Raw genomic sequence first — 24,443 nt, 5'->3', positions numbered from 1 at the left:
CCTTACCAGCATAAATGTAATCTAGAAATAGTGGAGAATGAGGATTTTAGAAAACCTTCAGAAAACCCAAAGTATTCAGCATACTTGTTCTAATTCACATATAATATAGTTATTTCATCTGTTTTAGGCCTTTATGTCTTGTCCAAAAATTCCCAGTTTACTGTTTTGTACAAACCAGACCAGGTATTGCTTGGGGCAAAAAGAAAGGAAACAGAGGAACAGAACTGCATGGAGATGTGATGAAGGAAAGAAAAACCCGAATTAGGGAAGTAGAAGAAAGACAGCGAAGTCCTTTTAGCATATCAAAAATAATCACTCTATTCCATGCAATAGCTAATTTTCAGGTGTAGGAAGTTAAAACCCACCCCTCTCCTAGAAAAATGGAATATCCTAGGAAATGTTGAAAAGGCAGAATGTCAGCATGTAGTTATGGATTAATTCTTTGGCATAGTTAAGGATGAAGGATGTTTAAATAACTGTAGTTAACTAAAAGTGGAGGTATAATGATGTCAATATGGTAAACATTTGAGTTAAGATATTTGAATTAATATGAATTAATGGAAGAGATGCACCAAAACATGTTGTAACCAGCTGATATACTTTTTTTATAATATATACCTGTGTTCTTTTTTTTTTTTTTTTGTTTCTCTTTTGTTTTTCTTTTGTTTTTCCCTGCCTTGTTTTTTGTTCTTTTTGTCTTCTTTGTTTTTGTTTTTTTCTTTTCCCACTGGTGTGGGCATGTGTTGTTTAAGTAACAAAAATTATTATTATTATTATTATTATTATTATTATTATTATTATTATTATTAATAATAATAATAATAATAACAATTATAGTCAAATGAAAATGGATATATGATGATGGTGACATGTATGAATATTTGAGTTAAAACGCTCGAGTTAACATGAATTATGTTTGTTGACTGTGGAAGAGATGCACAAAAGTCTATTTGTAACCAACTGATACACTTTCTATAGCATGTAAAGAAGGATGTTGTATTTGTTTTAAATTAAAAATTAAAAAATTTTAATTAAAAAAAAAAGAAAAGAAAAGGCAGAATATTATGTTTCCCTCAGAGGTGGGTTCCTACCAGTTCGCACCTATTCGGTAGAACCGGTTCGTCAAATCTACCGAACCGGTTAGAAGAGGTTCCACCAGTGGACCCGGAAAGCAGGCCACACCTACAGAAGAGGTCCCAAAAATTTTGAAACCCACCACTGGTCCTTGGATATGATTATTCTACACTATCATGCTCATATTTATAAAACTCAGTGCCTCTGTGAAAGGTAGGGATGACTACTGCGTTTGTGGTGCAATCAGAACATTGCGTGTGTTGAAGTTGTTTTAACGCAAACCAAAGATGCCTTTTAAAAAACAAGTTTACATCCTATTCTTATGCAGGCCAGTGCTGTGTGTGAGGTAATTTAAGGTGGTTCTGACAAGTGTCGTCGGCATCTTCATATCCGGTCACATGGGCGGCAAACCACTCCCATCCGGTCACATGGGTGACAAGACACTCCCACAAAGGAGGCCACACCCACAGAGTAGGTTCGAACAATTTTTGAAACCCACCACTGGTTTCCCCGGATGTGAAAAAGGAGAAATGTTTTAAAGAGAAACTTCCTGCAGCTTCCTGCCTCCCCCCTTTTGTCAATGGGCCATTAAGATGCCAAGCCAGTCTATGCACATAACAAAGACCCCCACCCCATCAACTCCAGGGTGATGGAATCAAGGCATGCTAGTATAAGCCCTTCACCCAACTGACCACATGGCATCTGAGAATTCAACTAAACCTGGACTCAGCCTAGAGAGTTGTCCCTGCATGGCCCCATGTGAGTCTGACAACCAATCAGAATACATTTCTTGCACAGGAGCAGGAAGCAGATAGGTGGGGCTGAACAGATTATAAAGAAAACCTGTAAGCCCCTCCCTTGCCCCTTCTTCTTCTTCACCCAACACTTGGTGTGTTGTGATCACCTTTTCCCCCAGGACCTCAAGCCATGCGGTCCAGTCCACCATTAAGCCATCTTTCTAAGCAGCCTCCATGCCTCCAGTGTCTTTTTCCCCTCTTGGAGCCAAACCCAGAAGGACATTTCTTCTAACACAGGTTTATCTCCAAAGGAATCACCTTTGAAGCAGTGCCTCCTGAAGCCATTTGCTTATACTGTTTTCAACAGATTCTCATCAGCAAAAAACAAACACACACCTACCTCTTTTGGAATAAACCAAATGCACGTCTATTGACAGCCTCTTGTAGATACTGGGAAAGGTAAGAGTTTCTAATTGGGTAAGGATCAACGTAGGACCTTTTGGGTCTGTCGTTTCACCTTTTGATTATCATAGAACACAATAGGTATGTATCAGATACAAAAATCAGGCCTTCGTTGTAAACTCTTAGTAAGTATAGTGGGTTTTCTGTTATTCCAGACAATGAACTGTGACAAAGGAGAAAGAATGAGACTTTCCCTGTAGCATATTTAGCAGTCTGAATGCAGAATGACCAGCTTCCTTCACGGAAATTGATTGTAAGGTTTTCTTTCTTGTCTCATTTATATTGTAATCAGTTTAATGTACTTGTGTAAGAATTGTATTTGAGAGTGGCTGGCACAGCAAGATCTGAACACCTTAAATTTCTGTCTGGTGGGAGGGAAATTCGAACAAAATGTCTGTATTTTATGTATTATAGAAGTAGCTACACACACACACACACACACACACAGAGAGAGAGAGAGAGAGAGAGAGAGAGAGAGAGAGAGAGAGAGAGAGAGAGAGAGAGAGAGAGAGAGAGAGAAACCCCATTCAGAATTAGATTGAAAATATCTCCTCCAATTTACCTCCGCACAAAGCTTCTCTAGGTTGATTTTTGTCCTTGTTAATCCCATGGGGGAGGGGAAGTTCCAAACCCAAGCCCTCACTATGACAAAAAAAAACAAAAAAGCACCACGCTGCCCAGTAAAGCAGGATATGTTACTCTGGTGGTCTCAGGAGTAGGAATCCCAGGACTCATTGTATGTAATTTTAAAAATACTAAATAGCCTGGATTGCACACTAGCTAATCTCAATTTGGCCTCACTAAAATAAGAGCTAGCGCAGGTTCAAGAACCATCCCTTGGAAATGGGCAGCCTGTAGTTCATTAAAAGGCAGAACCATGGCTGTGAAGGATATTTGGGACTTGTGGTTGCTTGCAACCTGTCTGGAAGTTCACAGAAAGTGATATCAAACACTGAAAATAATTGACATGGAAAATTGGACACTGTAAATTTCTTTCCAGAAATTGTGCCCTGGTTGCTAGACCTTCATGGTTGAAAGCTCTCTGGGAGCCACAGAAGGGATCTTTCTGCTGTCTCTCTCAATGCCTTTCTGTTCTGACCCACCCCCCCCTGACCTGCAAATCACCCAGACACAGGCTTGGCTGTTTGCCACTCTTTAATCACGGCTTTATCAACTCCTTTGGCTGAAGGCCCAGACACAATTCACATGCAAGACTAGTTGAAAATCCAACAGGCACAGATACACGACAGACAGAGTATTCCAATACAGTTTCAAATGGTTGTGTCTTGTAAATGACTCCTCCCAACTTCTTTACTTATATACTCTCTTGGGAGGGGCCAAGCCACAACCATCTGGGCTTAATTATCGTCTCTGAGTCTGCTCCGCAGCTGCTGCTTCCGTTTCTTCGCCCTTCTTTGCCTGGCGTCAGGAACAAACTGCCTTGAGTCCTCCCCACTGCTCCATGCCTCAGGCGCCTCCTGGTGGCCAACCAGCCTCTCTGGTCCCTGCTCTGAGTCTGAACCCTGCCCAGGTCCTCCACATCTTCCCTGGCAGACTCATATGGTTTTTCGCTATCCGAGTCCATCAGCAGCTCAACCGGATCCTGCTGGGCCACAACATCTTTCCATCAGAAAAAAAAGTCTCCCGGATCTGACCAATTTTAATCTTTTGTCAAAAACTTGGGTGTTCCACTCACATGTTTTGAAAAAAAAAAAGGAGGGATTGTAGGAAGTTATCACCCAGCCCTCTCCCAGAAAAATGAAATATCCTAGGAAATATTGAAAAGGCAGAATATTTCTCTGGATGTGAAAAGGAAGAAACATGTTTTATAAAGAGAGAATAGCTCTCTGCAGCTTCCTGCCCCCACCCATTTTGTCAGTGGACCATTAAGAAGGCTAAGCCAGTCCCTTTACATAATAACGAGTTCTCCCCTTCAGCTCCAGGGGGATGGGATTAAGGCATGATAATATTGGCCCTTTACCCAACTGACCACATGGCATCTGAGAACTCAACCAAACCTGGACTCAGCCTAGAGAGTTGCCTCTGCATGGCCCCATGGGAGTCTGACAACCAATCAGAATACATTTCTTACACAGGAACAGGAAGCAGAGAGGTGGGGCTGAACAGATTATAAAAAGCCCTGCAAGCCCCTCCCTTGGCCCTCCTTCTTCTTCACCCAACACCTGGAAGCTTGTGATCACCTTTTTCCCCAGGACCTCAAGCCATGTGGTCCTGTCCACCATTAAACATTAAGCCATCTTTCTAAGCAGCCTCCATGCCTCCAGTGTCTTTTTCCCCACTTGGAGCCGAACCCAGAAGGACATTTCTTCCAACATAAGCTTATAGTAAGGTAAATAAAATACAAAAGAAGAGCAGCACAACATTGATTTTATGTATTAGCCCTCAGATCAGAGACACAGCAGAACAGATTCCTTCCCAGCCTCTTCCTCCAGTTTAGAAATGGAAAACTACCAGTGCTTCTGATTTGCAAGAGGTTAGCCAAAGCATTTCAGAAAGCTTTGCTCAGCTACCTGACATTATTTTTGTAAGCCTAGCTGCCAGAACAACTTCTCAAAGAGCTGCTTATTTTACAGTATTTACTGTCTGACCGCTGGATCCAGCCCAAAACTCTCTCCATAGTTGCCTGGAAGTTAATGCTTAAAAACCAAGCTACATGTGGCATGAAAAATGGAGCTCAACTGAACTTTTTACACAGAGGAATCCTGCTCCAATCTAAGGATAACCAACTAGCCCTCTTCCAAATCTTTTAGATTACAACTCTTACAATCCCCCTGCATTATTGCATGCTAACTAAAACTAACAGGAATGATATTAAAACTTCTAAACTAAAAATATTCAACATAGCCCACACATTCTAGAATTGCACAGACTGGAGTGAACTGATCCAGTAAAATTGTCTTCAGATTCAGTTAGGACGGAAGAAATGAAATATTTCTCACAGGTATAGAATTTCCTGCAAAAAGATACAATAGCTGGCTAGTGTCTTGAATAGCTTGAAATTCCATTCTATAGAATTGCACAAAGGGTAAGTCCATTAATAACTGTAGCAAACAGTACCTACAGATTCAGAAATGTGCCTCTTGAGTGCCAGACTGCTGAGATAAATAGCAGAAATGAGAATTCCTGCCCAGATCGTAGGTTTTCTAGAAACAACTAGCCAAGTGCTACTAGAAGCAGAGCAGAGGTGGGTTCCTACCAGTTCACACCTATTCGGTAGAACCGGTTCGTCAAATCTACCGAACCGGTTAGAAGAGGTTCCACCAGTGGACCCGGAAAGCAGGCCACACCTACAGAAGAGGTTCCAAAATTTTTTGAAACCCACCACTGGTCCTTGGATGTGATTATTCTACACTATCGTGCTCATATTTATAAAACTCAGTGCCTCTGTGAAAGGTAAGGATGACTACTGCGTTTGTGGTGCAATCAGAACATTGCGTGTGTTGAAGTTGTTTTAACGCAAACCAAAGATGCCTTTTAAAAAACAAGTTTACATCATATTCTTATGCATGCCAGTGCTGTGTGTGAGGTAATTTAAGGTGGTTCTGACAAGTGTCGTCGGCATCTTCATATCCGGTCACATGGGCGGCAAGCCACTCCCATCCGGTCACATGGGCAGCAAGCCACTCCCACAAAGGAGGCCACACCCACAGAGTAGGTTCGAACAATTTTTGAAACCCACCACTGAAGCAGAGCCTTGTGACAGACGGACTTTCAGTTTGGTTCAGTAGGAATCATTTTAAGAGATCAAATGAGACAATAATTACAAGTGCCCTAAAAGAACTATTATTTATTAAAACTTTAATTTCAAGGGTCTGAAACAGCCAACATTCATTTAAACAAATCTTATTCAGCTATTGCGTTCACCAAAATACATTCAGTAATTTTAATCCTAATATGATGCTGGCTACATTTAACTTTCGGTTGAAAATATAAAGGGCACATAAAAGACCCACGTTGCCTTTGGAATGTACTCAGAGCTCCACAGTAATATTACAGTGCTATTCTTCTAGAATCTAGAAAACATCAACCAATTCAGTGCTGATATTTATAGTTCTGCATCTCTCTATTTCATCTTCTGCTTCACCATTAATGCCACGTCCTCCAGGAAGAAAATTAACTACATAGCAATTACACATAAGAAATATAAACGGTGTGGTTTCCAGTAATCTCGGGCACCTGGAAGCAGGGGACTGAGATCCAGAATAGATTATATGTTTGCCATTCAGTTATTTACACTGGAATACTGGAATCTTTTTTTAAAGTAATAATATATTTATCATGGAATTAGGGCTATGAGATGTCTGCAAAGAGATAGAGAAAATTCTGTTTGCAGCCATCCAGTAATCCTCAGGATTTATATATCTCTCTATCTCTATCTCTATCTCTATCTCTATCTCTATCTCTATCTCTATCTCTATCTCTATCTCTATCTCTATCTCTATCTCTATCTCTATCTCTATCTATATCTATATCTATATCTATATCTATATCTAATCTATATAATTTATAGGCTGTCCTACTCCCAACAACTCTAGGTAAGTTACTATTTTAAGAAGACTAGTTTTTAACAAAGCCTAATAAGTATATTTCCTACTGTCTATACATTAACAGATACCAGCTTTTTCCCCCCATAAAACAGGGTTCTTTATGATTTTTCTTGAGCCCAGGGTGGTGTATGGCTCAGAGGCACTGGGCTAGAGACCAGGAGACCATGCGTTCGAGTTCTGCCTTATACATGGAGCCATTCTCTTAGCCTTAGGAAAAAGAGAAGGCAAACCAGTTGTGGAAAATGTTGCTTAGAAAATGCAAGTAGTTGTCCATGTAGTCACAAATCAAGAGTGACTCAAAGATAAACACACACACACACACACTCCTGGAGGGTGTTGTTTTCCATCAACAACCATCCGCACAAATATGCCATTTCCTGTCATTACACTATGGGAGATTAATATCATTGTTATTTCCCAATAAGATTCACACAACTGGATATTCCTACACCTGGCTGCAAGTTATAAATCTGATCCAACAAGCTTAATGAATGATATATGCCTGTGAATCTTAAAGAAGTAAAACAATATATCTGTCAACTTGTAAAGTGTTATCATGACTATTATCAAGTTGACATGGATGGGAGGGAGGATTCCATGCATACCTTCAGCCAGAGTCAGGTCTCATATTTCTACAATCTCATTGGTGGATATGATTTATGACACAGACTGAGGGAGGAGAGAGATAAAGTGCAAAGACCATTAACTGGAAATTTGCAAGGGATTTTGGTAGAAAAATGGCAGGGAGGAAGGTTTTTTTTTAATATTGATTAACTCGCTTTTTACTAACTGTCTTAAGAAAACCAGGCAAGCAATTAGAAAGGGCAAGACTGACACAAAAACATTATATTCATGAAACCAGAGCTTATGCCTTATTCTCAACTAAGTGTGACCTCCTACTTTGGGAAAATTTAAAATATGGTTGTTTTACATGAAATTTGATATTTCCCAATAAGATTCACACAACTGGATATTCCTACACCTGGCTGCAGGTTATAAATCTGATCCAACAAGCTTAATGAATGATATAGGCCTGTGAATCTTAAAGAAGTAAAACAATATATCTATCGACTTGTAAAATGTTATCATGACTATTATCAAGTTGACATGGATGGGAGGGAGGATTTCATGCATACCTTCAGCCAGAGTCGGGTCTCATATTTCTACAACCTCGTTGGTGGATATGATTTATGACACAGACTGAGGGAGGAGAGAGATAGAGGTAAAGTGCAAAGACCATTAACTGGAAATCAGTTTCGGCTCCGCAGAAGAACACGCCAAATGTTGATCCTAATAAATGATTGGATTTCTTTTGAACTTTATCTCGAGGCTCGTAAATTAATTAGGTCATCTTTTGGAAACTTCACAGAGAGCCAAAACTGACTTTTAAAATCTATCAAGATTTCCGGGTTTCCTGAATCCCGGGCTCTCCAAGCACTCCCCCAATATTTGGGTGCTTAAAGGAAAAATCAGGCAACTATGGCTGAAGAGAGAGACTGATTGCAGCTGGAGGTATACGGCTAGCTCCAGACATCAAAGCTCCAGATAGCCAAGCTGCAATAGCTTTCCCAGCAGCAGAAGCAAGAAAGGATGAGTACTGGTGGAAATTAGCCCCTAAGGCAGCTGAAGTAGAGTTCCCTTACCCTAGTCGCCAGATTCAGGGAAGGGTCTCAAGGATGGACTGGAGGTGGGACTAGTTACAAGCCAGGCTCCTAAAGCCCCAAATGGAATCCCTGGGGAGTGCAATAGATCAACAAAGGGAGGATTTTTACCGGACCACCCTTCATGATGAGGGGCCATCATGCCGCCGAAAACAGGGGAGTGACATCTGATCCTGTTGAGGAGAGGAGATGCAGACTGGAGCACAGCCCCCGTCCTCCACCCAATAGAAGGAGAAGGAGCCCAAAACTGCAACCAGTGCCTCTCCCACACAGCAGGCAGGCTGCCCAGGGCAGGCAAACCCCTCCCTGCCTCCAAACTAGAGGTGACGAAGACAGCCAGTCATATCAGGCATAAGCATACCGAGGCCGACAGGAGGTTGGAGGAGTAGGGCTGAATGACCCACCCCAATTCAGGGGAAAGTATGATGGGGACTCAGACCAGCTAGCTCTATTTCTTGATTCAGCTGATATCCACCTAGAATGCTATGGGCACCTCTACCTATCCCCCAGAGCCATGGTGAATACCTTCGCAGAGGGACTAGAGGGAGAAGCAAGGGAATGGTTAGCAGCCCTCCACAAGAGAGAGCCTCCCAACTGCAAGACATAGATGACTTCCTGCAACTGCTAGAGGCCAGATTTGAGGAGGTGGAGGAGGTCCCATATGCAGAAGAGGAACTCAGCAACCTAAAGCAGAGGGGCAGCCCCTCAAAGAGCACATCCATGAATTTAGGAGGGTCATAGGAAGGCTACCCCCTTTACCAGAGTGGCTGCTGGTGATTTTTTCAGAACAAGCCTGGACAAGCAAATTGCCCAGGTAACCGCATACTGTGACATCCCAAATTGGCTCTCTGAGTGGTTCTGAATAGCAACAAAAGTCGAGAGCGGGCTGTGCGCCAACGACAGGAGAAAGCAACCGGACTCAAAAGAGAAAGGTCAACCTGACCTGAAACCACCCAGCTGATGGGGAACCACAGCACCACAGCGGGCCCTGAGACCAGCCCTCCCTCGAAATCCGCTGAAATGCTACAGGTTCGAGGGGATGGGCTACATGGCAGTTGCATGCCCAACCTCAAACCAAAGCCAGACCCACTGCCCAGGGCATGACCAGAATGGACCACCAATACGTCCGTGAAAGCCCTCCAGGCTGCAGAGGCCCCTTCCCCCTCAGGTGAAAGTGGTGGAACCCCAGGCAATGACAACCAGTCGCCAGAATCACATGACAGTGAGGACGAGGGAGAAAATGACCCAATGGTAAGTGAACCAATTCACCCTTTCCTTTTTCCAATATGCCTCACAGCCCCAAAAACAAGAAACCAGGGGGATTTTCAAGCCCTAATAGACTCAGGTGGCACACAGTGCTTGATCAACCTAACCACAGTCCTGAAACTGGGGATCAGAGCAAAAAGACTGGCCCACCTGATCCGGTTCAAACAGGTTGACAGGTCCCTAATGGAAGGAGCCTATGCCACCCACCTGACCGAAACAGTGAGGCTAGAGCTAGTGGATCACTGGGAAATAATTTGATTCATAATAGCCCCCAAAATGATAGGCACAGTCATACTGGGACTTTCCTGGCTAGACAAGTGGGGACTGACCATCTGGTGGCAAGGGGGTATCTGCAGACTTAGGATATCAAGGCCCCCCCACCCCTCCCACACCAGCTAACAGAAACACCATCCACACAGGACCCCCCTCCCCAAAGAACACACCAGAACAACTGGCAACCACATCCAACAAAACCCCAGAGGCCAAACAGATCTAGATGGAATATCAGGACCTTGCAGAAGTATTCAGCAAGGCTGAGTGCGATGTTCTGCCTCCCCACTGAGAGGCAGACTGTGCCACTGAAATCATCCCCAGGGCAAAACTACCCAAGCCCAAACTGTATGCCATAACTCCCCAGAAAATGCAAGAGATGCGCAAATACATAGACAAAAACCTAACAAGGGGGTTCATCGAGCCAGCCAAGCCATGGGTCGCAGCACCAGTCCTCTTCAAAGAAAAAAAAGATGGAACTATGAGATTGTGTGTGGACTTTCAAGGGATAAATGGGGTGTGCGTACACAACCTATACTGAAAAGTGGGGAAAACACGGTGATTTGGACTGTAATAGACCTGTTCTCCAAACAGGCACACTTCATACCCTGCAGTGGACTACCCTCAGCTCACAAGCTTGCCAAACTGTTCATGAAGCACATCTACTGCCTGCATGGAGTACCTCGAAGAATTATCTCAGACAGAGGGGTCCAGTTCACGGCTAGGTTCTGGAGGGAGTTCCTGCAGTCCATTGGATCATCCCAGGGCCTTAGCTCGGATTTTCATCCAGGCACCAATGGGGCAGCAGAGAGACTGAACGCCATGGTAGAGCAGTACCTGAAGTGCTATGTGAACTATCAGCAGTCCAATTGGACAGACATCTTTTGCTGAGGTCGCGTACAATAATGCTGTTCACAGTAGCACAGGACTCACGCTGTTCAAAATAGTGAGTGGCATGGACTTCGTCCCAATGCCCGAGTATCCAAGGGATCCCCCCTCCTCAGTCAGTTTGACTGATTGGATGTCGATTTTGAAAGCAACCTGGGAAAATGTCAAAAAAGCACTCACTAAAGTGGCACAAACCTATAAGAACCAGGCAGATAAACACCGAGCTCCGCAACGACCATTTTGGGTGGGAGAGAAGGTTTACCTCTCCACAAAATATTTGAGATTAACACTCCCTAGCAAGAAACTGAGGCCAAAGTTTATGGGATCACTCCCCATAGTAAAGATCATCAATCCAGTCACAGTGCCATTAAAACTGCCTTGATTGCTGGGGAAGATACACCTGGCGTTCCATAGTAGCCTCTTAAAACCCATGATTGGATCCACTCTGAGACCATTACCCCAGGAGCCCCTGGGCCCTGTGGTCATAGGGAGCGAAACACATTATGAGGTTCAACGAATCCTTGATTCGAGGTGGCAGAGGAGACAACTCCAATACTTAATCAAGTGGAAGGGCTACCCCTTGTCAGAGGCATCTTGAATAAAAAGTAAGATCGCCTTATAGCACAATTCCATGCAGAAAATCCAGGCAAGCCTGGGGGAGGGACACATCCCTAAATTATATACCTGTACTCAAATTGTTTTTGTGTCACACAGGTCGCTTTCCGAAAGTGAGGGGAGCCGGATGTCAACTTGTAAAGTGTTACCATGACTATTATCAAGTTGACATGGACGGGAGGGAGGATTCCATGCATTCCTTCAGCCAGAACCGGGTCTCATATTTCTACAACTTCATTGGTGGATATGATTTATGACACAGACTGAGGGAGGGGAAAGATAGGGGTAAAGTGCAAAGACCATTAACTGGAAATCCGTTTCGGCTCTGCAGAAGAACACGCCAAAATGTTGATCCTAATAAATGACAGGATTTCTTTTGAACTTTGTCTCGAGGCTCGTAAATTAATTAGGTCATATTTTGGAACCTTCACAATATCAAGAATATTTTGATATCAAGATAAAGAAAAAAAGCAGATCAATCTGAATATAATGATTGCATGTATGGCATTTATTTTAAAAGGTACTAGAACAATCCTTAAATACTTCAAAGAATTACACATACCACGGTTCTCCATATATTTTTCAATACACCCTACATCTCTTTTTATAAAGCACTAGGAAAAGTACTGTATGCGTTCGAAAGCCTGTATATTGAAGAGCATTTTAAAATTTGGTTTCTTTTTAACATTCAAGAAAGTTTCCACCTATTACTGAGAAAATGTTGAAGAGCAACTAGAATCCAGCTGATTAGTGATTCCTTTCTGCCAAAGAATGACATTTGACCCAGTGCAAATGTAATTTTCTTACTGAAGATGAAGCCCTTCCTCTAAGTAAAATTGCAGCTGGAATAAACTAGGATTCCCTTGGCCACATGTAGCTGAAGTTATGCTGAAAAAAATAGTCTGGTCAGAAATTTCATTTTTGTTGCTCAATGACATACATATTCAGAGCCAAGTTAAGATCTTGCAAAACAACTGGATGTGGGAAAACAGGAAGTCAGAAGACACCATTGTTTTTAGAGGCCAGTGAAAGCAAGAGGTCTTCTACCCATCTATTACAGCTCCCCAGTACTCATCTGTATTCCAGACATATATTTTCTGGTGTGAAAAAATAAGGAGGAAGTGCAAAGGAGACAGAGTGGAGGATAGAGTAAAATTAGAGTATGGGCTGAAGGCTGCTCTAGATAATAACTTGGAAAAGTTTTATAACTACAGGCAAATATCTGTTATCTTCTGAATGAAACAACAGAATGGGATCTGCTGAGCCTTTATAGTCTACTTTAGGTTGCAGTCATACCTCCTCCCTTTGGGTCACTGGGCAGTGCCCTCTTTGGTCATTTTGGATGGGGTTAAGGGCAGAGGTGGGCTGCTATGGGTTTGCCTGGGTTTGGGAGAACCTGTAACTAATGTTATGGCCGGTTTGGAGAACCTCCAAATCCTACCCCTTGCTGGCCCCGCCCACCCCGCCCCTCCCAGGAGTCTCCATGCAGCCTGTTTTGGATACGAAGTAAATGCAGGGGCGTGCGGAGGCTCGTGCGGGGGAAAAATGGGCCTCCTGGGATGCTGGAAGGCCGAAAATGCCAGTTTCTGGCCTTCAGGAGGCTTCCGGAGCCTGGAGGAGGCAGTTTTTGCCCTCCCAGAGGCTTGAGGAAGCCTGGGGAAGGCGAAAACTACCCACCCACCCACCCACCATGGTGCAGGAGGCTGACTAGGCCATGCCCACCCAACAACCTGTTGCTGAAATTGTTGAAGCCCACCCCTGGTTAAGGGAAAGACGGGACCTCTGACTTCCACACAAGCATCTCTCCATAGAATGCTTGACCAATGTTTCAGAAAGGGCAAGTGACTAAAAAATTAGAATACATATCTACAAATATAAATTATACACACAAACACACATACTAAAATTAGCAATATTCCTCCAGAGAAATGTTTTTGTGCCATCCTCTGCCTCATAACATTCTGCTTAAATCATCCAGTGACAAGCACAAGTCCACTCCTCCCTACAGGGCACTGGTAAACTGGAAGATAGAGATGGCTGCTTTCCTACTGCAAACTGGGAATTGTACAGTATTGGGAGCCCTAATAAAAATTCAGCATGCAGGCAGGAGCAACGTCTGGTGGGCAAATTGCGCGCACACCGAACCAGCAGTATTGCCGGCAGTAACCCACCCCTGATCCACACAGATATACCCATTTGAGGTTGAAGACATAGGATTCTTAAAATGATGATAGAACTATCATTGCAGGTTAAGGATTATATGTTCTAATTATCCATATCCCTAGCTGTAGAAATAAAAACTTTAAAAAAATGTGGAAGAATATTTATTTGAATATTGCCCCCGTTCCTCCTTTGAACTCCGTACTCAATTCTTGTTCTTCTCCTTTTTTTTGCCCCTTAAAAGTAGTGTTCTCATAACTGTAGTGCATAAAGAAAACCCAAAATATAGAAATCGGTTTTGGGATTCCATTTTAACTTTTTAACATTTCACTACCTTAGTGAAAATACTGGTTCACCGACAAAACTGCGAAGCCCTTATCCGCGCCGACATAAGTGCGGAGGGCAAATCCGCACCGTCTGAAGCGCTAAGGAAGAAGGCGACCCTAGCGCGATGATATAACCGCGGAGGGCAAATCCGCACCTTCCGAAGCACTCAGCACCCTAACCCTAACCCTAACCCTAACCCTAAACCTAAACCTAAACCTAACCCTAACCCTAAACCAAACCCCTAAACCTAATCCTAACTCTTACCTTAATTTAAATCGGCTTTCTGCTGCCGCACTGTTTTAAAGCGCCCTTCTGTCGCTGCGCTGTTATTGCCGCAGTGATGAAGTTGCGGTGATGACGTCGCGGCTTTAGCGACGCGGTTTTGTCGCCGCTATTTTGACGAGCGCGGTTTTGTCGGGCCACGAAAATACTGGTCACTTTCAAATATTTTGGATAGACTCTCTGTTTATGCCTTGAGCAATTGTCACCACCAAAAATCGCTTATAGGTACAAATATTTTCTGTCTGGTTAACTGACCTGGGTTTTCTTTGTCATCTTATGGTTATTGACTTAAGAGAAATCCTCTATTTTGTCCCTCTCCAACAATCCCTGGAATCAGCTACTCCACTTTAGGAAACTATGATAAATTCCAGTTCTCACATTTTGTGGACCTCATGATACTAGGAGTTGCAGCATTCTTCCCACTTACCTGGGTTGACTTGAGTTTTCACAGCAGTTGGAATATCCAGCAGCAGCAGGAGTAGCAAAGGCATCAGTCTCTGAGAAGAAGCAAGCATCTTCGAATATTCCCACAGCCCTTTACCAAAAGAGGAGAGTCAGAGTCTATAATTAATAACATACTTATTGTGAATAAAGCAATTAGGGTGACTTTGAAAGTAGGTATGTAAGCTTCTTTTGACCTTAAAACGATGTTAATTTTAAAAAATCTGATAGTCATTAGATACTTCTAAGAATGTGTAAGACTGCTAGCAGTTGTAATGGTAGCCAATCTGAATGGTTTAAGAATAAAATTATACAGTTTCATAGAGAATAAGCCATTGATGTTTACAACACCGATAAATACAATATTTATCATCTCTTGAATTATAAACAGAGTATCTTCAATATTGTTTTCTGGGAAGTAACCATGGAAGAAGCCTATCTCCTTTCAGTCCAGGCTGAAAGATGACATGCATTAAAGATGGTTGGTGTGCTTTATGCATGCCATCTTTTCTCTCATACCTAGCTGTCCCACCAGATCAGCCAATGGTGAACACCATCCCATCCCACCCTGAAGGCCTTCAGTAAACTGGGTGGCTGGCATGGCAGCTGACAAGACCTGTTTCCTTACTGCAAATCCTGCCTTGCATGGAGAACACCGCTAAGGGTTTAACATGTAGGAGAAGTGGTGGAAGGAAGGAAGGAAGTTAGGTTTTTATGAGCAGTGTTGAGCAGTGTTGTGGTAGATCATCTTAACAGAATCTGTACAGTCATTTTTTTCCTGCAGTTTTGAGTTATTCTTTACATTGTAAAGCTTAATAATTTGTGTAGGGTAGTACTTTTTATTGAGTCCTTGTGCTGAAATCTTTTCCTCAAATGTTAAACACTTTCCTTACCCAGGGAGCCTCTTCTAGATTGGCTAATTTAAGTAGCCAATGTTAAAGAACTACCTATTTAAAAATAGCTGGTTACAGGCAATATATTAATTATTATATGAAATAGTGAAGGGAAGATTCCTATCAGACAAAGTCTGCATGAAAAGTCTAATCCTTTTCTAGATCCAATTCAGTTGGATGAAGCCAAGTCATCTATGCTGTTTGCATGCTTGTTTGATTGCTAGGTTTCTATGCCATTATGAACCATTAAGTGACCTACAAAATCATCTCCAATAAGAGAATTAAAAACATTACATCAAGTGTAACAAATAATTAATCAAAACAATAAACAAATTGCAATTTCACTTCACACCAAATAAATAATGAAATTTATACCTCAATGGGAGTAGGGGAAGGGAGCTCCCTTTCCACAGCAATTGTTTTGTTACCTTGGGGAATAATTTACATATTAGGGGATAAAGGACTGCTCCTATTGGCTCTCTTAGAACTCTTGGCAGGTTTTGAAACCATTATCCACGATATTCTTCTAGATCTTTTCCCAAAATTGGATTACTATAACACAACACAATGGTCATTAACCCATAGTATCTTACAGAGTTTTATCTTGTCTTATCTTGTTCTAGGGTTACACGGTACTGACTGAAAGACATAATCAACAATGTGGAGATTGTACATAGTTTCTTTTGTTATTTTCACCTAACTCTAAAAATGAACCGAATCCTTCTGAACATTGGCTAAATTCATTAATGGTTTGGTTTAAGGTGAACCGTAAGGATGAACAGAACTGATTTTGCTCAGTTACAGTCAGGCAGAGGTTAGAGACTGAATGTGTTCTGGAAGAGGTTTTGCACTCACAGAAAGACCAGGGTCACTTATGTAGGAGTATACCAGGGGTGGGTTTCAACCGGTTCATGGCGGTCCCTGCGAACCGGTTGGTCGACGAACCCGGAAGTAAGTAACTTCCGGGAACGGCGAAGGGCGCGCCCACCCGCCCGCGGTCCTTACCCGGTTTTGACTAGTTCTGCACTTCCACGCATGCGCAGGACATATACAGCGCCTGCACAATCGTCCAGGAGCAGCTGGAGCGTCGCACAGACGCTAGTACGCATACGTGCACCGTGCCCGTGCACGAGGACGCCGCCGGCCCTGTTCCAACCGCACCGGTTGGAACGGGGCGAGAAACCCACCCCTGGAGTATACCTGTAGAAGCACAGCTTGGGGGCAGCTGTGAAGAAGCACAGCTTGGGGGCAGAGTCAAGAGGAGAATCAGTTTGGAATCTTTATGTTGCCATAAAAGATCTAAGGTGAGCCTTACCTTGAATTCCATTGACTCTTATCTAGCACTAATTTAGTGCTGACCAATAGTTGACTAGATTCTTGCCTATAAGTGTAAACAATAAATCATCTTAAATGGAACCTATAGTATGATCCTGATTTTTCATGCCTGACAACTCCTTGGTTCTACACTGTTCCTGGATCTTTAGGCAAAGAGCAATTATATGTAGAGCACTAGTATAAGCATCCCTGAGCCCTCTGCTCTGATACTACCAATGTATTAGTTACATTACAACTAAACTACAATAACGTGTTCTACTTGATGCCACCTTTTAAGATTATCTTGTTAATTCAACTAGTATAAACTAAAGCAACTAAAAAGCTAAGTGGTACTCAAAATTTATTTATTTACATCAGAGGTGGGTTTCTGCTGGTTTGGCCTGGATCGGGCGAACCGGTAGTGGCGATGGCGGGAGGCTCTGCCCACCCACCTGGACACTTCTGCGCATGCGCAGAAGCGTCACGTGAGTGCATGAGCGTGTGCCTGCACATGAGCGAATCGGTAGTAAAATAAATTGAAACCCACCACTGATTTATATGGTCACTCATCTCACACAAGTTACTCTGGACAGTATACAAGGATTAAAAACACCCCCCCCCCAAAAATAATCCTTCCATGACTTATATCCCAATGATAATCTAACTACATCATTCCAATATTAAAAGCAAGGGAATTCAGTTTAATACATTGGTTTTAATCTTTAAAACCCTATCTGACTTTGCCTTTCTCAAACTGGGCACCCCCAGATGTGTCAACGTCTTTGGATGCAATCTATAGAAGTAAATGACAACAGGACATCAAAAATGGGAGGAAATAACATTTTAGAATTATTATTTGCTTATTGCTTCACAATTTGCCTTTGTTGTAAATGATGCTAAATTGGTAAACAGAATTTTTCTAAACAGTACAATAGCTATTCGTTATGCTTGTGAATTCATAAAATTTACTGAAAAGAGAGTGTAAGCACCATCTAAAATAATTATTACAAAATTTTGGACTTGAAAAGGCATAGTTTTACCAGATGACAAATTATTTTCAGTACTTGCTTCCTCTGAAGATGTATAAAGTTCCATTAGAATATTGTACAATAGCCTTTGCGGTGTTTTCAACATCTGTGTGGTTATGGACAAATCCATACTAAATGAAAAATGGATTAGCTGAGCAGATGCTGAAAATATTGTGAAAGCTACTGAACAATGTCTATCTGATTCAGGATCTGCCTTAAGCAACCAGCTTTATCTCACAGATTATTTCACTATGTTTCTTGACTTGGGTTCATGGGGAAACTCTTTTTACATTATCAAACCCTCCACATCTCCCTTTAGGGCTTGAAACGCAGCATGCTTGTTTAGGAAGGAAAGGAGGAGCTAAGAAAAATTGTGGATTTTGTATATAACGCAGCACGCTGAACAAACCATTTATTTTGGACCCTGTCAGCTGTGCTATATAAACCAGACAGAACTGTAAAGCTACATTAACAGAATCATACAATTCTGAAAGCACAAACTTCCCTCTGCCCCTTTTAACAGTTTGATTCATTAGGGTTGCTCATTACTAAGTTTCTTTTTCTGGCCCTTAAACCACAGGGGCTCCTGCCTTTCTTGCCTGATTGTTTCCTATGCAGCTTCTCTTCCCCTCATTCCCCAAGGTCATCCACACATTCCATTACAGATCCTGATGTAATGGCAGAAAAGCTTTTGTAGGAACTCTGACCAAATGGCTGAGTGACCTATTTGTGAATAGGTACAGATCCATTATTACAATTATCTTGTAGTTCCACTTCCCACATTGTGTTGAATAATGCCCAGGATATATATTTTTTCTCTTTCCAGTGAGAATGGGAAGGCTGTGACTTTCAAACAAAGCTAGGCTACAGCTTCTTATCATTTTTATTTTCCAAGAAGTTTGACTCAGCCTTCCATCCTTTCGAGGTCAGTAAAATGAGGAGCCAGGTTGTTGGGGAGAATACACTGACTGTCAGGCCTGCAATTATATTCCTTTTAGAATTTTGGCCTGCCACACTTTCTCTTATTTCATTATGCTGTTTCATTAGTATAGTTGAAGGGAGGGGGGAATAGACAGGAGTATGATTGTGCAATGTATTGTTTTTATTCTTCTCTAGAAGCCAATGTCATCTTTTGTCTCCGCACTTTTACACCTGACCGGAAGCAGCTAGGTGTGGATGCCAGCGTGGAAGAAGAAGATTGGATCATGTGATGGCTTGTGGGTGTGGGGACAAGATCATGAACTTTTAACTGGGTGGAAATCTGATGTCATTTCCAGAATTGGGATTAACACAGATGTGCTAAGATGTCTGCTTTATTAAATTGGAACTTTAAGGATCGTTTTGCCTTGGACTCTGATTTAATTCTACATGATACTTGGAACGCTGACACTGACATTGTAAACCTCTCAGGGAGTGCCGTAAAGCACTGTGAAACAGTATATAAGTCTAAGTGCTATTGCTATTATAGATATTTACTTTCATAACCTTCCAAATTCTATTGCAGGAAACCTTTGGGTGTATATGAGGATTCTATTCGGCTTAATATTATTTTATTTTAGAACTATGTTGGTTACTGTATTTGGAAGGCATTATGCTATTTGTTTTTACTATGTCTGATTTAGTGTCTCCTTGTCTAGAGAAGTACTGTTCTATTAAACTCCAGTTGGATAATGAGAGAAAAAGAAAATACACATTATACGCCTCTTCTCTTGTTCTCTTACCATCTTGCTCACTTTCTCATTGACAGCCTCAAGATTTTTTGTTTGTCTTAGCAGTTTATCTATGGGTCCAATAGTTCTGCTATTCAACAACAGTGGGACAAAAATGAAACTTCTCTTATCCATGATTTGATTGAGGATGAGGGCAAGGGAATTGGGAAGAGTTTCTACTTTGCATTATTGATGGAGAAAGCTTTTGTACATCGGTACTACTGTATTATCTCAATGTTTATCCATGTGTAACTTTCTGAGTTTCCCCACTGCTTTTTCATTGTTCTTGCTTACTAAAAATTATCTAAGAGGTCTTTTGAATGATAATATTTGAAAAGCCATTAGTTTGGAAGTGACTGGGATTCTAAGGCAGCCAAAACCTTGAGTCCTCAGCATACAATTTATTTTCACAAATGTGTTGGGCAATGCCAGTGTTGGGTTTCAAAAAAATTTTGAACCTACTCTGTGGGTGTAATCTCCTTTGTGGGAGTGACTTGCCAGCCATGTGACCTGGTGGGAGTGGCTTGCCAGCCATGTGTTTTCTTTCTCTCTCTCTCTCTCTCTCTCTCTCTCTCTCTCTCTCTTTCCTTTTGTCTCTGTCCCTGTTTCCTTTTTTTCTTTCATCTCTCTCTCTCTCACTATTTGTTTGTTTTTTCTTTTTTTATTTCTTTCTTCCTTTCTTTCTCTTTCTCTCTCTGTGTGAGTCTGTGTGTGTGTGTGTGTGTGTCTGTCTGTCTGTCTGTCTGTCTGTCAGTGGTGGGTTTCAAAAAAATTTGGAACCTCTTCTGTAGGTGTGGCCTGCTTTCCGGATCCACTGATGGAACCTTTTCTAACCGGTTCGATAGATTTGACGAACCGGTTCTACCGAACTGGTGCGAACTGGTAGGAACCCACCTCTGGGCAATGCTGTTCTTGGTGCTAGTTAATCTCTTACTTGATTTCGTTTTTAGAGTCTTTTGACTCGTAATGCATAAAGAGGACACTAAAAGGATGCAAAGCGAAGTGTCTCAACATCAGTTACATTTTTTGGACATAATGGTAGGTGGTTGCATGCCAGCATTTTATGGTAAGAGAAGGCACTGCTTAGGAAAAGAGGGAAGAGTAGGCTGAGGTGGCCAGAAGTATCCTGGGAAGCAGAAAGGAGAGAACGGGAGCATTCTGTGCCTTGTTGCCAGTGGCTGAGTGGGAAGACCCATTGTGGTACTTATGTTGTGAGACAGTCCAGAAATATAATCTTTGATTCAGACTATGTCATTTATTAAGTGAAAGCACAGAATTCTTCTGCAAACACAAGCAATAACTACCGGTAAGTGTCATTAAATGACATGCTCAGTATTATTTGTTTCTGAAAATGTATTCATTTTTTTCATTATTAAATATTCTGAATGAATTTTTTTTAATGAAAAAGAATTTATCAAACTTGCATCATGGCTATTTGCTACTAAAATTTAACATGTTGAAGGCTTTCCCATTTTTCCTAAACCCACAGCATTGAACATATAACATTTGCATTTATGAAACCATATTATCCCATTTTGGCTTTCAGATAGATTGCTAATAGACTTGGGGGGGGGGAAACTCCTGGGCATCATGCAACATGCAACAAATTGCACCATGTTAAGCAAATGTAACAGTAAACACACCAATATATATATGTGTGTCTTTAAGGAAAAATACATGAAATACATTAAGATCAGAAGGATCCAACTAGAACAGGACACTGCTTACTTCCCATAACATCCCGTCAGTTATTTCGAAGAAAACAACATCACAAGATATCAGCTTTCTCCATTTATTATTTCCATTAAACAGACTTTAATTTGCCCTCAATGTCATCTATCCAGTAGGACAGCAGAAAAAAGTGTAAATAAGAATAAAAGTTTATATTGCCTCTGGCAGCTCCATTTTCCTTTGTTGGGCACTGATTGTCTTTGGTTAAAATCTTTTAACTGAACCTTTTGAAAGGTATTGAAGCCACTGATGATCTCCACTTATTTTAAATTAAATTCCATAATTTAATTGAGGCTAATTAATAGTATTTTTTAAATCTGATCTAATCTATTGTATTGGGTTACTTACTAGTACTAAAGAGAAGGCAGATCTTTCTGCCAACTTTCTGTACTTCTAGTACAATAATTTGGAATATAAAGCTGTTATTATACTTTTCACGCATCGAAAGACTTTTCATGAGTTATGCAACAAGAAGAATCAATTTGCGACCAAATATATACCTGACAAGGAATCAGAATCAATTACAACTTCAATATCCATATTTATGTTTAAATTTAAGTTTAAAAAAAAAAAAATCATGCATCTTTAGAAAGTATAACACTTCTTACGAGACAGATATAGATATGTAGATATATGTTAAAATGTATTTGAATACAACCAACAGCCCAGATATATATGTAACAATATATCTTCCTTAAAATATGTTAAAAGGCCGTGTTCCAATTTGGAACTAACAGAATTAACTCCCACCCCATCCCCTCTTCATCCACCAAGCTTTGCTCGCTCTCCAATGAGCCTAGAATTCCCAGGGGAAAAAAGGAAAAAGCATAGGTTCTGGCCGCTTTTTGAACTTGATCCTGGTAGCTTTGCCAAGAAAAGATGCAGGCGCCACCGACAATAGGACCAACAATCATGAAACACAGGCTTGTCACGAGACATGCGCACACATCCAATGAAAGAGAGAGTCTGAAAATGTCTCATAATTTCCCAAGAGAAACAACTTAATGCAAATGGAATTCTCGGCTACTGAATCAACAACCTGAAAGCTCAATTAGCCACAAAAACAAGAAATAACAGAATGTTTTTATAGCTCCAGAGCCTTCTCTTTGACTCCCATCAGTGGCATCTGTAATCAACCAGCCTGGCCTGCCATGCAAACATTTTTTTTTTTTAAAGAACCATAGTTATTTATCTTTTTATGTGGCAGGTATGCCAGGAAAATATCCTCTTTCATAATATCCTCTTTCATATAACCTCCTTTTTCCCCCGAAAACTGTCCCAAGCCAAACTCGCCTTTTGTTAAGAAATGGCTGAGATGTCCATTTCGCTTCTTCGACTAGATAGACCGAGAGGGAGAAAGTCTGGTTATCGGTTTATAAAAAACATAATAAAATCCATACCTGGGTTTTAAAATCACCTTAAAGTAGAGAAAGTCAGGACGTTTCCACAAATTTAATCCACAGCTTTAAGGGAAAGTAGATAGTTCTTGTTTTCTCTCCCTAGATGGAGAAGCCGGGCTGGAAAGAAACTTCTGTAGGCTGATGCAAGATGCCTTTGCGAGCAATTTAGCATTCTGAGGATTCCTGGGACCAGGCCAGAAATCCCACAATCCAACATATTTCACATTTGGTTTCAATTAGGAAATGAAAAAGGAGAAAGAAAATCGCCAATTGAAACTCAGTTCTCTTTGGAGGCTCTTTTCCCTCACTCAAGGGAACTGAAGCTAAACTATAATTTACAACAAAGCTCATTCATTGGAGATGGGAGAGCTATAGTGACCTGGCTCCAAGAATCTGTGTTTGCTTTTCAAACATGAAAAATATGACCCCTTTTATTATTTTTCTTCTGAGTTAGATAAACAATAAAAACAAAAGAAATTCTGTTCACTGTTGGAAAACGGCTCAGGGGGAAAGGTTTAAATTACGGAGTTTAATTTTAAGAAATACAGATATTGGCAATAAATGGTTGGATGAATTTTCCTCTTTGGTTTAAAGGCAGAAAGTTCACCCATTTGTCTGAAGATTACAAATTCTAACTCTTAAATAGCCTTTCCCCCCTTTCCCTACTTCCTAAAAATGAACAGAATAGAAAAGGAAATAAATAGGAAGATACCAAAATAACAACAAAAGTATATCTGAGGGTTTCTTATAAATGTACGTATGTATTAAAATTTACATACTGTTGCAATAAAGTTTGATCACATTTCATAGTAATTGTTCATACACAATTTATGTCTGTAAGCAGCTCATTCACAAATTGCAGTAACTTCTAGCTAGCCTTTCTCTATCACATAATTGGGGTATAAATGATCTTGCGAATGTTGTTGAAGAACAAATCTGCTAGCAGAAATAGGAGGTGAGGAATCTTTTTCTTAAGATGAATACCGGTAGCTTAATATTAATATAGGTTAATATAGATAACAAAATGCGAAGTTTCTTTTGAGAAATCCTGTTTGACCTTTATGTACCAAGTACAAAACAAGACGAAAGACAAAACTAAGACTAAATTTGTCCCTTCCTATCCCATCCCATCCCGTCCCATCCTGTCCGATTCTATCCTCAAATTTTGAACGTTAAAATGTAATTCATAATTAGGTAGTTTAGAGGTTTAGAGGGTTATTCAACTTGTATGCCGCCCTATTCCCAAGGGACTCAGGGCGGCTCACATACAAAAGGAAAAGAACAAAGACAAGCAACAATACAAAACAGTTTAAAAAGGTCTCAACTAGCAGTCCAGTTCGAGAGGGGATGGAACTCGTCAGCCCCAGGCCTGTTGGAACAGCCAGGTCTTAACGGCGATACGGAAAACCTGAAGGATGGTGAGGGTCCGAATCTCCACAGGGAGATCATTCCAGAGGGCCGGAGCAGCCAGTTGAAAACATTTAGAAATGATGACCTCTGTTAATTTTTGAAACAATGATAGGAATCAAATATGAAACTGCAAATGCCCTTGAATATAAAGATTTAAAAAAAATCACTGAAATTCATTATATGTTAAAGCGTTACATTTGGTTTGGT

General features: G+C 41.2%; 1 protein-coding gene across 1 annotated transcript in view; it reads right to left on the bottom strand.

Moving 5' to 3' along the window:
- The window catches only part of DDR2 (discoidin domain receptor tyrosine kinase 2), a 74,612-nt gene extending 51,663 nt beyond the window's left edge, over positions 1 to 22,949 (bottom strand). Inside the window, exons 1-2 of the mRNA XM_087726707.1 lie at positions 22,827 to 22,949; positions 14,738 to 14,845 (exon numbers count right to left, since the gene is read on the bottom strand). Of these exons, the coding sequence (XP_087582833.1) occupies positions 14,738 to 14,825 (88 nt within the window). The 5' untranslated portion in view covers positions 14,826 to 14,845; positions 22,827 to 22,949. The remainder of the gene's footprint in view (positions 1 to 14,737; positions 14,846 to 22,826) is intronic.
- Positions 22,950 to 24,443: the final 1,494 nt, after the last annotated feature.

The sequence above is a fragment of the Thamnophis sirtalis genome, unplaced genomic scaffold (assembly GCF_051295495.1).
Source record: "Thamnophis sirtalis isolate CommonGarterSnake01/CBP01778 unplaced genomic scaffold, rThaSir2_p1.2 scaffold_12, whole genome shotgun sequence".
NCBI lineage: Eukaryota > Metazoa > Chordata > Lepidosauria > Squamata > Natricidae > Thamnophis > Thamnophis sirtalis.
The sequence above is the reverse complement of the archived record's forward strand: the minus strand, read 5'-3'. Positions and strand labels throughout refer to the sequence as shown.